This window comes from Salvelinus fontinalis, unplaced genomic scaffold (assembly GCF_029448725.1).
Source record: "Salvelinus fontinalis isolate EN_2023a unplaced genomic scaffold, ASM2944872v1 scaffold_2557, whole genome shotgun sequence".
Classification (NCBI taxonomy): domain Eukaryota; kingdom Metazoa; phylum Chordata; class Actinopteri; order Salmoniformes; family Salmonidae; genus Salvelinus; species Salvelinus fontinalis.
The window spans coordinates 1-11,594 of NW_026602766.1; the positions used below are offsets into that span (position 1 = coordinate 1).

The window sequence follows — 11,594 nt, forward strand, 5'->3', positions numbered from 1 at the left end:
CAGATGAAAAAGGTGAATACAATAACTTGTTGAGCTGCTTAGCAGATGAAAAGGTAAATACAACAACTTGTTGAGCTGCTTAGCAGATGAAAAAGGTGAATACAATAACTTGTTGAGCTGCTTAGCAGATGAAAAGGTAAATACAACAACTTGTTGAGCTGCTTAGCAAATGAAAAAGGTGAATACAATAACTTGTTGAGCTGCTTAGCAGATGAAAAAGGTGAATACAATAACTTGTTGAGCTGCTTAGCAGAGGAAAATACAAACTTAATGCAAGATTTTAAGAGCCTCTGATAAACAGTATGCATTTGAACGCAACCAATGAGCTTCCCTCGATATAATACGAACACAGCATTAACATCTTGACATTGGAATCCACAAACAAAACAGTGGCCATGTCCCAATTACCATACTAGCGTACTAAACAGTATGCAAAAAATATATAATGTATAGTATTTTGAAAAAAATGTAATAGTACTCCAAATGAGTCATCTAATATGCGATTGCGTTGACTCCTGCCATTCGTTCGTTTTGGTACAGCGCGTCAATTTATCTGATTATCAGCTGTTGTCAAACACTCGAGTCGGAAAAGACGAGTGACTTCTACTAGATCAGCCTAAAAGAGTATGCAGAATGTAGTACGCTAATATGGGTATTTGGACACAGCCAGTTACTTTTCTCTGTCAGCTGATTCAGTTCTTGAAAGCTCTACTGTATCTCAATGGGAATCTCCTGCTTAAAATGTATGTTGCAAATAATATTTTGTAAATGTAATGTTTTTTTTAATTTTAAATATACGTATATATTTCCAACATTAATACCTTGGCCTCAGTCCCGGCCACCAGGTCTTTAAGCTCAAGGATCTTGTCGTTGATGGACGAGCGGTAGCGCTTCTCGATGGCGTTGTGGGCGGTGCGCTTCTCGCCCTTGGGGGGCAGGCCCATAGGTTTACTGCTGATTGTGATACGGTTGATGGGCAGCTTGTCAGAGTCCATCATCACAGGCACTGTGGTCAGGAAGGTGCCACCACTCATCAGAGCCTAGAGGGAGGGAGGGATGGAGGAGGAAAGCGAGGGAGGAGAGAAAGAGGGAGAGAGGGAGGGATGGAGAAAGAAAGAGGGAGGAGAGAAAGAGAGTGAGGGAGGGAGGAGAGAAAGAGAGTGAGGGATGGAGGATGAAAGAAAGAGGGAGGGAGGGAGGGATGGAGAAAGAGGGAGGAGAGACATTGTTTCTAAGAAGACAATCACTAAAGTAGCATCTAGATCAGGGGTGTCAAACCCATTTGTCCCGGGGGGGGGGGGGCATTCGGTTTTCAACGACATCCAGAGGGCCGCAATGAAAATGAGATACCATTGCCATCGAGATTTGCAAGAAATTGTTCTCTATCCATCATTTTGGGGAATTTTGCATTAGTGAGCTGGACAATGAAGAAACTATATGAATGTAGGTCCAATATCATTTCTACACAGTTTCCATTCAGTTTTAGTCATCATCAAGTATATTGAGTTTGTTTCCCCCTCAAACAACAGGCAGTATGTTTGACACTATGTCCTATATACCATAATACTTTGTATTCTTCCACTACCATAAAAATACTTTTGGACAATTTTTCTTCAGGAAAATGACCCTTTCTAAATGCTGTTACTACTTTATGACATTACTATTCCTATCATCTCGTTCCTACCTGGAGTGAGTGGGTGCTCTGGGCCGTGGTGGTGGTTACTACCTGGAGTGAGTGGGTGGTCTTGGCCGTGGTGGTGGTTCCTACCTGGAGTGAGTTGGGGGCTCTGGGCCGTGGTGGTGGTTCCTACCTGGAGTGAGTGGGTGCTCTGGGCCGTGGTGGTGGTTCCTACCTGGAGTGAGTGGGTGCTCTGGGCCGGGGTGGTGGTTCCTACCTGGAGTGAGTGGGTGCTCTGGGCCGGGGTGGTGGTTCCTACCTGGAGTGAGTGGGTGCTCTGGGCCGGGGTGGTGGTTCCTACCTGGAGTGAGTGGGTGCTCTGGGCCGGGGTGGTGGTTCCTACCTGGAGTGAGTGGGTGCTCTGGGCCGGGGTGGTGGTTCCTACCTGGAGTGAGTGGGTGCTCTGGGCCGGGGTGGTGGTTCCTACCTGGAGTGAGTGGGTGCTCTGGGCCGGGGTGGTGGTTCCTACCTGGAGTGAGTGGGTGCTCTGGGCCGGGGTGGTGGTTCCTACCTGGAGTGAGTGGGTGCTCTGGGCCGTGGTGGTGGTTCCTACCTGGAGTGAGTGGGTGCTCTGGGCTGTGGTTCCTACCTGGAGTGAGTGGGTGCTCTGGGCTGTGGTTCCTACCTGCAGTGAGTGGGTGCTCTGGGCTGTGGTTCCTACCTGCAGTGAGTGGGTGCTCTGGGATGTGGTTCCTACCTGCAGTGAGTGGGTGCTCTAGGATGTGGTTCCTACCTGCAGTGAGTGGGTGCTCTGGGATGTGGTTCCTACCTGCAGTGAGTGGGTGCTCTAGGATGTGGTTCCTACCTGCAGTGAGTGGGTGCTCTAGGATGTGGTCCCTACCTGCAGTGAGTGGGTGCTCTGGGATGTGGTGGTGGCTCCTACCTGCAGTGAGTGGGTGCTCTGGGCTGTGGTTCCTACCTGCAGTGAGTGGGTGCTCTGGGCTGTGGTTCCTACCTGCAGTGAGTGGGTGCTCTAGGATGTGGTCCCTACCTGCAGTGAGTGGGTGCTCTGGGATGTGGTGGTGGCTCCTACCTGCAGTGAGTGGGTGCTCTAGGATGTGGTTCCTAACTGCAGTGAGTGGGTGCTCTGGGCTGTGGTTCCTAACTGCAGTGAGTGGGTGCTCTGGGATGTGGTGGTGGTTCCTACCTGCAGTGAGTGGGTGCTCTGGGATGTGGTGGTGGTTCCTACCTGCAGTGAGTGGGTGCTCTGGGATGTGGTTCCTACCTGCAGTGAGTGGGTGCTCTAGGATGTGGTTCCTACCTGCAGTGAGTGGGTGCTCTGGGCTGTGGTTCCTACCTGCAGTGAGTGGGTGCTCTGGGATGTGGTTCCTACCTGCAGTGAGTGGGTTCTCTAGGATGTGGTTCCTACCTGCAGTGAGTGGGTGCTCTAGGATGTGGCTCCTAACTGCAGTGAGTGGGTGCTCTAGGATGTGGTTCCTACCTGCAGTGAGTGGGTGCTCTAGGATGTGGTTTCTACCTGCAGTGAGTGGGTGCTCTAGGATGTGGTTCCTACCTGCAGTGAGTGGGTGCTCTGGGCTGTGGTTCCTACCTGCAGTGAGTGGGTGCTCTAGGATGTGGTTCCTACCTGCAGTGAGTGGGTGCTCTAGGATGCGGTTCCTAACTGCAGTGAGTGGGTGCTCTAGGATGTGGTTCCTACCTGCAGTGAGTGGGTGCTCTAAGATGTGGTTCCTACCTGCAGTGAGTGGGTGCTCTAGGATGTGGTTCCTACCTGCAGTGAGTGGGTGCTCTGGGATGTGGTGGTGGCTCCTACCTGCAGTGAGTGGGTGCTCTGGGATGTGGTGGTGGCTTCTACCTGCAGTGAGTGGGTGCTCTGGGCTGTGGCTCCTACCTGCAGTGAGTGGGTGCTCTAGGATGTGGTTCCTACCAGCAGTGAGTGGGTTCTCTAGGATGTGGTTCCTACCTGCAGTGAGTGGGTGCTCTAGGATGTGGTTCCTACCTGCAGTGAGTGGGTTCTCTAGGATGTGGTTCCTACCTGCAGTGAGTGGGTGCTCTGGGATGTGGTGGTGGTTCCTACCTGCAGTGAGTGGGTGCTCTGGGCTGTGGCTCCTAACTGCAGTGAGTGGGTGCTCTAGGATGTGGTTCCTACCTGCAGTGAGTGGGTGCTCTAGGATGTGGTTCCTAACTGCAGTGAGTGGGTGCTCTGGGCTGTGGTTCCTAACTGCAGTGAGTGGGTGCTCTGGGATGTGGTGGTGGCTCCTACCTGCAGTGAGTGGGTGCTCTGGGCTGTGGTGGTGGTTCCTACCTGCAGTGAGTGGGTGCTCTGGGCTGTGGTTCCTACCTGCAGTGAGTGGGTGCTCTGGGCTGTGGTTCCTACCTGCAGTGAGTGGGTGCTCTGGGCTGTGGTTTCTACCTGCAGTGAGTGGGTTCTCTGGGATGTGGTTCCTACCTGCAGTGAGTGGGTGCTCTGGGCTGTGATTCCTACCTGCAGTGAGTGGGTGCTCTGGGATGTGGTTCCTACCTGCAGTGAGTGGGTGCTCTGGGATGTTGCTCCTACCTGCAGTGAGTGGGTGCTCTGGGATGTGGTTCCTACCTGCAGTGAGTGGGTTCTCTAGGATGTGGTTCCTACCTGCAGTGAGTGGGTTCTCTAGGATGTGGTTCCTACCTGCAGTGAGTGGGTTCTCTAGGATGTGGTTCCTACCTGCAGTGAGTGGGTGCTCTAGGCTGTGGTTCCTACCTGCAGTGAGTGGGTGCTCAGGTCTGTGGTTCCTACCTGCAGTGAGTGGGTGCTCTGGGATGTGGTGGTGGCTCCTACCTGCAGTGAGTGGGTGCTCTGGGATGTGGTGGTGGCTTCTACCTGCAGTGAGTGGGTGCTCTGGGCTGTGGCTCCTACCTGCAGTGAGTGGGTGCTCTAGGATGTGGTTCCTACCAGCAGTGAGTGGGTTCTCTAGGATGTGGTTCCTACCTGCAGTGAGTGGGTTCTCTAGGATGTGGTTCCTACCTGCAGTGAGTGGGTGCTCTGGGATGTGGTGGTGGTTCCTACCTGCAGTGAGTGGGTGCTCTGGGCTGTGGCTCCTAACTGCAGTGAGTGGGTGCTCTAGGATGTGGTTCCTACCTGCAGTGAGTGGGTGCTCTAGGATGTGGTTCCTAACTGCAGTGAGTGGGTGCTCTGGGCTGTGGTTCCTAACTGCAGTGAGTGGGTGCTCTGGGATGTGGTGGTGGCTCCTACCTGCAGTGAGTGGGTGCTCTGGGCTGTGGTGGTGGTTCCTACCTGCAGTGAGTGGGTGCTCTGGGCTGTGGTTCCTACCTGCAGTGAGTGGGTGCTCTGGGCTGTGGTTCCTACCTGCAGTGAGTGGGTGCTCTGGGCTGTGGTTTCTACCTGCAGTGAGTGGGTTCTCTGGGATGTGGTTCCTACCTGCAGTGAGTGGGTGCTCTGGGCTGTGGTTCCTACCTGCAGTGAGTGGGTGCTCTGGGATGTGGTTCCTACCTGCAGTGAGTGGGTGCTCTGGGATGTTGCTCCTACCTGCAGTGAGTGGGTGCTCTGGGATGTGGTTCCTACCTGCAGTGAGTGGGTTCTCTAGGATGTGGTTCCTACCTGCAGTGAGTGGGTTCTCTAGGATGTGGTTCCTACCTGCAGTGAGTGGGTTCTCTAGGATGTGGTTCCTACCTGCAGTGAGTGGGTGCTCTAGGCTGTGGTTCCTACCTGCAGTGAGTGGGTGCTCAGGTCTGTGGTTCCTACCTGCAGTGAGTGGGTGCTCTAGGATGTGGTTCCTACCTGCAGTGAGTGGGTGCTCTAGGATGTGGTTCCTACCTGCAGTGAGTGGGTGCTCTAGGATGTGGTTCCTACCTGCAGTGAGTGGGTTCTCTAGGATGTGGTTCCTACCTGCAGTGAGTGGGTGCTCTGGGATGTGGTGGTGGTTCCTACCTGCAGTGAGTGGGTGCTCTGGGCTGTGGCTCCTAACTGCAGTGAGTGGGTGCTCTAGGATGTGGTTCCTACCTGCAGTGAGTGGGTGCTCTAGGATGTGGTTCCTACCTGCAGTGAGTGGGTGCTCTGGGATGTGGTGGTGGCTCCTACCTGCAGTGAGTGGGTGCTCTGGGCTGTGGTGGTGGTTCCTACCTGCAGTGAGTGGGTGCTCTGGGCTGTGGTTCCTACCTGCAGTGAGTGGGTGCTCTGGGCTGTGGTTCCTACCTGCAGTGAGTGGGTGCTCTGGGCTGTGGTTTCTACCTGCAGTGAGTGGGTTCTCTGGGATGTGGTTCCTACCTGCAGTGAGTGGGTGCTCTGGGCTGTGGTTCCTACCTGCAGTGAGTGGGTGCTCTGGGATGTGGTTCCTACCTGCAGTGAGTGGGTGCTCTGGGATGTTGCTCCTACCTGCAGTGAGTGGGTGCTCTGGGATGTGGTTCCTACCTGCAGTGAGTGGGTTCTCTAGGATGTGGTTCCTACCTGCAGTGAGTGGGTTCTCTAGGATGTGGTTCCTACCTGCAGTGAGTGGGTTCTCTAGGATGTGGTTCCTACCTGCAGTGAGTGGGTGCTCTAGGCTGTGGTTCCTACCTGCAGTGAGTGGGTGCTCTGGGCTGTGGTTCCTACCTGCAGTGAGTGGGTGCTCTGGGATGTGGTGGTGGCCAGGGAGGTGATGCATGGAGAGGACACAGTAGTGACCATACAGGGGTCACGGTTCAGGGTGGTCAGCAGCAGAGACTCAGCCTTGATAAACTGGGGCTGGAGCAACACCTGAGAGGAGGAGGAGGAGCGAGAGAGAGAGAGAGAGAGATGGAGGGTTAGACTATAAGCCTGAGGGAGCAGTTCTGTTCCATTGAAATCAATTAGAATTGAAACAAATACTAGTAAAATAATAGGTTTGAATGCAAAGAACAAATCATTTTTTTCTGGTGTGGTGATATTCTTAGGGTTAATGAGTCTCATCAAGCATAACACACACACGCACTCACTCCAGGTGAACAAACTAACTTGTTGAATGTGGTGTGATGCGATGGTCTGAGCTGGGTGGCTTGCTGAGGTGGTCAGGAGGGGGGCCGTGGTGGTCAGAGCCTGGATGGTCATTGGCTGAACGTTGGTAGGGGACGACGACAGGCTGACCATGGGCTGGGCGGGGCCTCCTTGATGATTGACAGCTAGGAAAATAATCAGGGTCATGTACATTAGGCACCAAACGGAAGAAAACTGAAACAAGGAGGGACTACTTAAATATTTGTTTCTCGGTTCAAAACGTCCTGCTAGTATGGACTCAATTGTGTTTGAACGAGTTCAAGCTGTAAAACTAAAACACCATATAAACTGTTGTCACCATAAGTCTTTGGCGAGGCCAAAGTTCACATACATTTTTTTGCGTGGCTTAGTAGTGTATCACCTTTCCCCCTGGTGAGTGATATCATTATGGGATAATGGCTGAAGAGGGGAGTGTACACTACGGTACGTATAAAGACACTTGAGTCACTGACCGATAACAGTATGGATTATCATTGTAGGAATTACCTTTGACCTCTAGAAGACTTACGATATGATGACTGTAGCAGGCAGTGTGTGTAACATAAAGACATTGGTCTACACAGAGTCAGTAGGTTTGTAATGCTGGGGCATGGCTGCATGGGGCAGATCTCTTACTGTAGTTCCATAACACTGTTAAAGGGACAATGTTGCACAGGTATGTGACGTGGGAAAGGTGTGTATATCTGAATGTGGCTCATAGATAGTGTGGACAAAACACCCTCTCTCATCCTCAGGGACGGTCCTTCACTCTGACCAAAGGGTATTAGATTGGGATTCTGACTGACAGTCAGCGGAGGTTGTTGAGTAACCCACTGACTCTCCTTTGGAAACACGCTGAACTACTACTGTTACTGCACCATAGAACACAACTCTACCTCCTCATAACATTACACCAAGTGGGCTTTCTTCAGGGAGTGAGTGTTTGTGCTTTGTATACCAGTGTCCATTCTCAGTCCCTACCTTTCGCCTTGAGAGAGAGAGGGTGTGTGTGAGAGTGTGTGAGACAGTAGGAGTGTGAGCATGTGTAAATTGTTCCTCCAGTCATGCTCTGCTCTCATCCAGCCACAACAGTATGGCCCTGCTCTGCATCATAAATAACACAGTCTTAACGATCATGTGGCTTTACTACTAACAGCACATGGTGGGGTCCCTCCCTCCTATTATCTGACAGGACGGGGCTGAGCAGGGAGGGCCATGGGGAAACCCCTACAACCATTAAAATAGCTATGGTTCATCTCCACGTGGAAGGGGTTAGGATTAGGGGGAGTGACTCAGTTTTAAGTTTCCTTGCATTCGTTTGCTCCCTTGGCCTTATTTTCTGCTATTGTAGACTCTCATCCATCTACTACCAGCATTTCAACTATTAATACAGAGGAATGGAGACAATCTGTTCCTCACCTTTGTAGCCATTTTGGGTGCTGTAGTTAGTCCGGATCTGCTGGGCGTGGGCCTGGGGCTGCTGGGGGGCAGGAGAGGTGAACAGGGCTTGGGGGGCGGCGCTGAACACGGGGCTCTGGCCGGGTACAGTATGGGGGGAGGAGGCTGGGGAAAGAAGCTGGACTGGAACAGGGGCTGGGGGGGAGAGGACCGGCAGGGGCAGGTCCACCTTGGGCTGCCTGAGACCCTGAGCAGCCTGGGCTGATGGAGAGCCCTGCTGGGGAGCTGGCAGCGGCCTGGGTAGTGGTACAGGGGTGGAGGTGGTGACCTGGGCCAGGGGCGACTGCTGGAAGGTGGGGGGGTGGAAGGCCTTGTCTGGGGGGGAGGAACTACGGATGATGGGGGGCCCCAGGAGAGCATCAAGGTGGGGGCTGCTGCTCAGGATGGAGGAGGATGTGGTGGATGGAGGGGAGGGGATGGAGTGGGGCAGTCCGGGGGCAGGGAGGTCCTGGGTAGGGGTGACCCCTGTGAACTGAGGGGAGTCAAAGAGACCCGCCATGTCCTGGTTGAACTCCACCATGTCCTGGTTGTTGATGAGCTGCAGCATGTCTGAGGAGAGATGGGGATATAGTTAGAGTACTCCATAGATTGAGAGAACCAGAGACAGAGAGAGACAGGGGATGCCTTGTTAACCATGACATTGCCATAGAAATCAGGAGAAATGGAGCAGAGATAAAACCCTGTAACCCAATCGGAGCGTTTCATGATTGTCAACTAAAAGCTTAAATTAAGACTTGAACCATTGGGTGACTGATTGACAGAGCATTTCTCCCAGCTCTCTCACCACACCACATGGTAATGGGTCACTTAATCTCTGCCCTAACTCAACTAGAAAACACAAAGAACTGGGCTCAAAGTGTCCCAGAGTAGGTGCTGATCTAAGATCAGTTTTGATCATAATGAATCAGATTATCATGAACACAAAAGATCTGATCCTAGAACAGCACTCATACTCAGATACTTTGTGGATATGGGCCCTGATCTGAGAAGTAGAGCAGGACAGTAAATGGGGCCAGCTCAGTGCAGTCCTGGTCAGTGGTCAGTAATGCAGTTATTATGGGGCCACTGCAGCAGAGCAGACTGGCTCTATGCCACTCTAATGGGCTCCAAAAGGGTCACAGCGAGACAGGCAACACAATAGACACTATGATCACAGTCACACCATCCCAGACCTGCAGCTACTTCACTACTATTCACAGCATTATGATGCACACGGCCTGTCAAAAGGACAACAACCCTGAGTAGGTGAGGATGGAGACGCAAGAAGAATTGAGTGTTGATGAAAATGCACCCTCCACGTAAACATGGCATGGTAGCACTTTACATTAGAATATGGAACGGAGTAATAGTAACAAGTTAATTACTCACACTGAAAACCTTATTCTCTAATAATAATATTAATACAACAGGACGTGTTTTATGGTAATACACTGTATAGGATACTTGTTTCATCAGCTAGAGATGCTCACAATTATTGTCTATGAGAAACCTTCGTTAGTACAGTATAGCTTATTCTTCTGGATTTCCAACAGAAATAGGCTGTAGGCTAGGCTATCCCAAATGAGTTTCAGGCAGCACAGTGAGGAGGCTGTTCCCTGGCAAGGAGAAAGACCATTTTGTTTCATCTTAGACCCAATTATCAAGCTAATAGTCATATGTTATAAGGACTAGGTCCAGTAATAACGGAACACACTTCATGCTTCTGCCTTTGCTTCTGCTCTCTGTCTGCACTGCCACACCAGTCTGACTAGCCTGGATTTGTAAACCAATGTTTTGTATGAGGTGATTGCTGCCGACCAATCAGAAAGTGCCTCAGACACTTGCAATGCAGACCAGCCCCCAAGATAGAAAGAGAGGAAGCACTTGTGGTTTCAATGAGAAGGGGTTACTATGGGACAATTTAGTGCTGGGTTACTCTCGGTCAATTTTTAGGGTGGATGCGTGGAATCAATGAAGGGTGAGATGCTGCAGCAGAGCACTTGTTGGCAAACAACCATTGATTATACTGACAAATAACATTAGTTAATATCACCAACGAATCGAATAGACACCATTTAATTGAATGCACTGATGCGTTAACGTAACTAGGTTCGATATAATGTAACTAATTTAAATATAAACGATTAACATTTTATTAATAAGACTGCAACATATGATTCATTCATACATAAATATGATTTATAAATGGATGGGAAAAAGCAACCATCAGATCATGATTCATGTTATAGACCTATTTCACGCCTCTTGAAATGAACCCGACAGGGAATGCTCGACATTAACCTCGTCGTGACGTAAGTAGGACAAGTTGGAGGGGGCGGGGCACATTGTAACTAGCGTCTGTTCCGTTCATCACACACAAGTTAGCAGTGAAATATCAGCTCGTGTAGTATGCACATTGTTTTAACTTATCAATGTCATGCAAAATAGCAGATACAAACGTGTCTAGAGTTCGATCAGAACCAAAACGCAAAAACGAGAGCAGCAACAACAGAAAAACAAACACCAAACTCAGACAGTAGCTAGCTAGTTCCATAAGGTTAGCGAGGATTCTCCTCGACCCTGAGGGAAGGCTTCCTTCTCCTACTACCACATACCGTTACTGTTTGAGTCAAATACAAAACTCTTACATTTGATTTAAGGGCATAACTAATGTTAGTTAGCTAACTTGCTAACATGACAGCTAACTAAGCTGTACATCATTCAACATTTCTCACTGGGTGCCTATTCGTAGTTAATGGTACCTCACTCAGTAACGTTATGTGCACAAGCTGATTCATGTATATGTTGCTGCTATTGCTCTCACTTGTTTGGCTAGCTAGCTAACATTCGCAACAACAATAGCTAACTAGCTATGGATAGTTAGCTAAAACTAGCTAACGCGTTACCAAGTTCAAGTTGTCCGTTTTGCTAGCTAGCTTACTAGTAAGCTTAACGTTCTTACCATCAATGTCATTGAGCAGAGCCGTGTCAATATCGCTGGGGTCATTTAGGGATATGGTTGGATCCAGATTATCCAGTGACTGATCGTCAAAAGACAAGTTCATTTTTGCTGTCTCGTTATGGTTAGCTAACTCACTGTGGCTAAACATTTACGATTTCCACTTAAATCGGTGTTTGTGTATCTAGCTACATTTGCAATAATTACAGTGAGATAAACTCAAATTCTGTTATTGATCTGTCAAATAGTGCCTTCTTCTGTCTTCATATTGATGCCCAAGAGTCACGCTAAACAGTGCTCATTGAGGATCCACATGCTTTGCTAGCTAGTTACAGAACGCTTAATGAGTGACACTTGTTCTAGCCAATCCCCGACCACCTGTGAATTCTGTCTCCCCCTCCTTGTCTCGTACTTGTTTTGACTGGCAACTCCAGGACGAAATACAGTATGTCCATGGTTTTTACATTTGTGGATGGCTATTGCAAAGAATAAAAAGCAGTGTTCCTTGAAAACTACTATAATGTAGGATGAACACTGTGGGGAAATACATATCCAAAGTTAATAAGCTTCTTCAAGTG

The 11,594-nt window shown here is 50.1% G+C and overlaps 1 protein-coding gene across 1 annotated transcript; it reads right to left on the reverse strand.

The window, feature by feature from the left end:
• Nucleotides 1–773: 773 nt before the first annotated feature.
• Nucleotides 774–11,359, reverse strand: LOC129850967 (sterol regulatory element-binding protein 1-like). Its single transcript, XM_055917112.1, has 5 exons — nucleotides 11,020–11,359; nucleotides 8,040–8,627; nucleotides 6,603–6,766; nucleotides 6,222–6,365; nucleotides 774–1,040 (listed from the first exon to the last, which is right to left on the reverse strand). Exons 1-5 carry the CDS (start codon nucleotides 11,165–11,167, stop codon nucleotides 789–791), a joined length of 1,296 nt encoding a protein of 431 aa, XP_055773087.1. The 5' UTR covers nucleotides 11,168–11,359; the 3' UTR covers nucleotides 774–788.
• Between the last annotated feature and the right edge of the window lie 235 nt (nucleotides 11,360–11,594).

What these genes read in the sequence shown, in the direction of transcription:
- LOC129850967 (XM_055917112.1), bottom strand. Translation starts at nt 11,167, where the DNA reads ATGTTTAGCCACAGTGAGTTAGCTAACCATAACGAGACAGCAAAAATG. An exon ending in CACCCAAAATGGCTACAAAG is followed by an intron (nt 6,767 to 8,039) that starts GTGAGGAACAGA and finishes TTATTTTCCTAG; the next exon opens with CTGTCAATCATCAAGGAGGC. An exon ending in AGAGCACCCACTCACTGCAG is followed by an intron (nt 1,041 to 6,221) that starts GTAGGAACCACA and finishes CCCTCCCTCTAG; the next exon opens with GCTCTGATGAGTGGTGGCAC.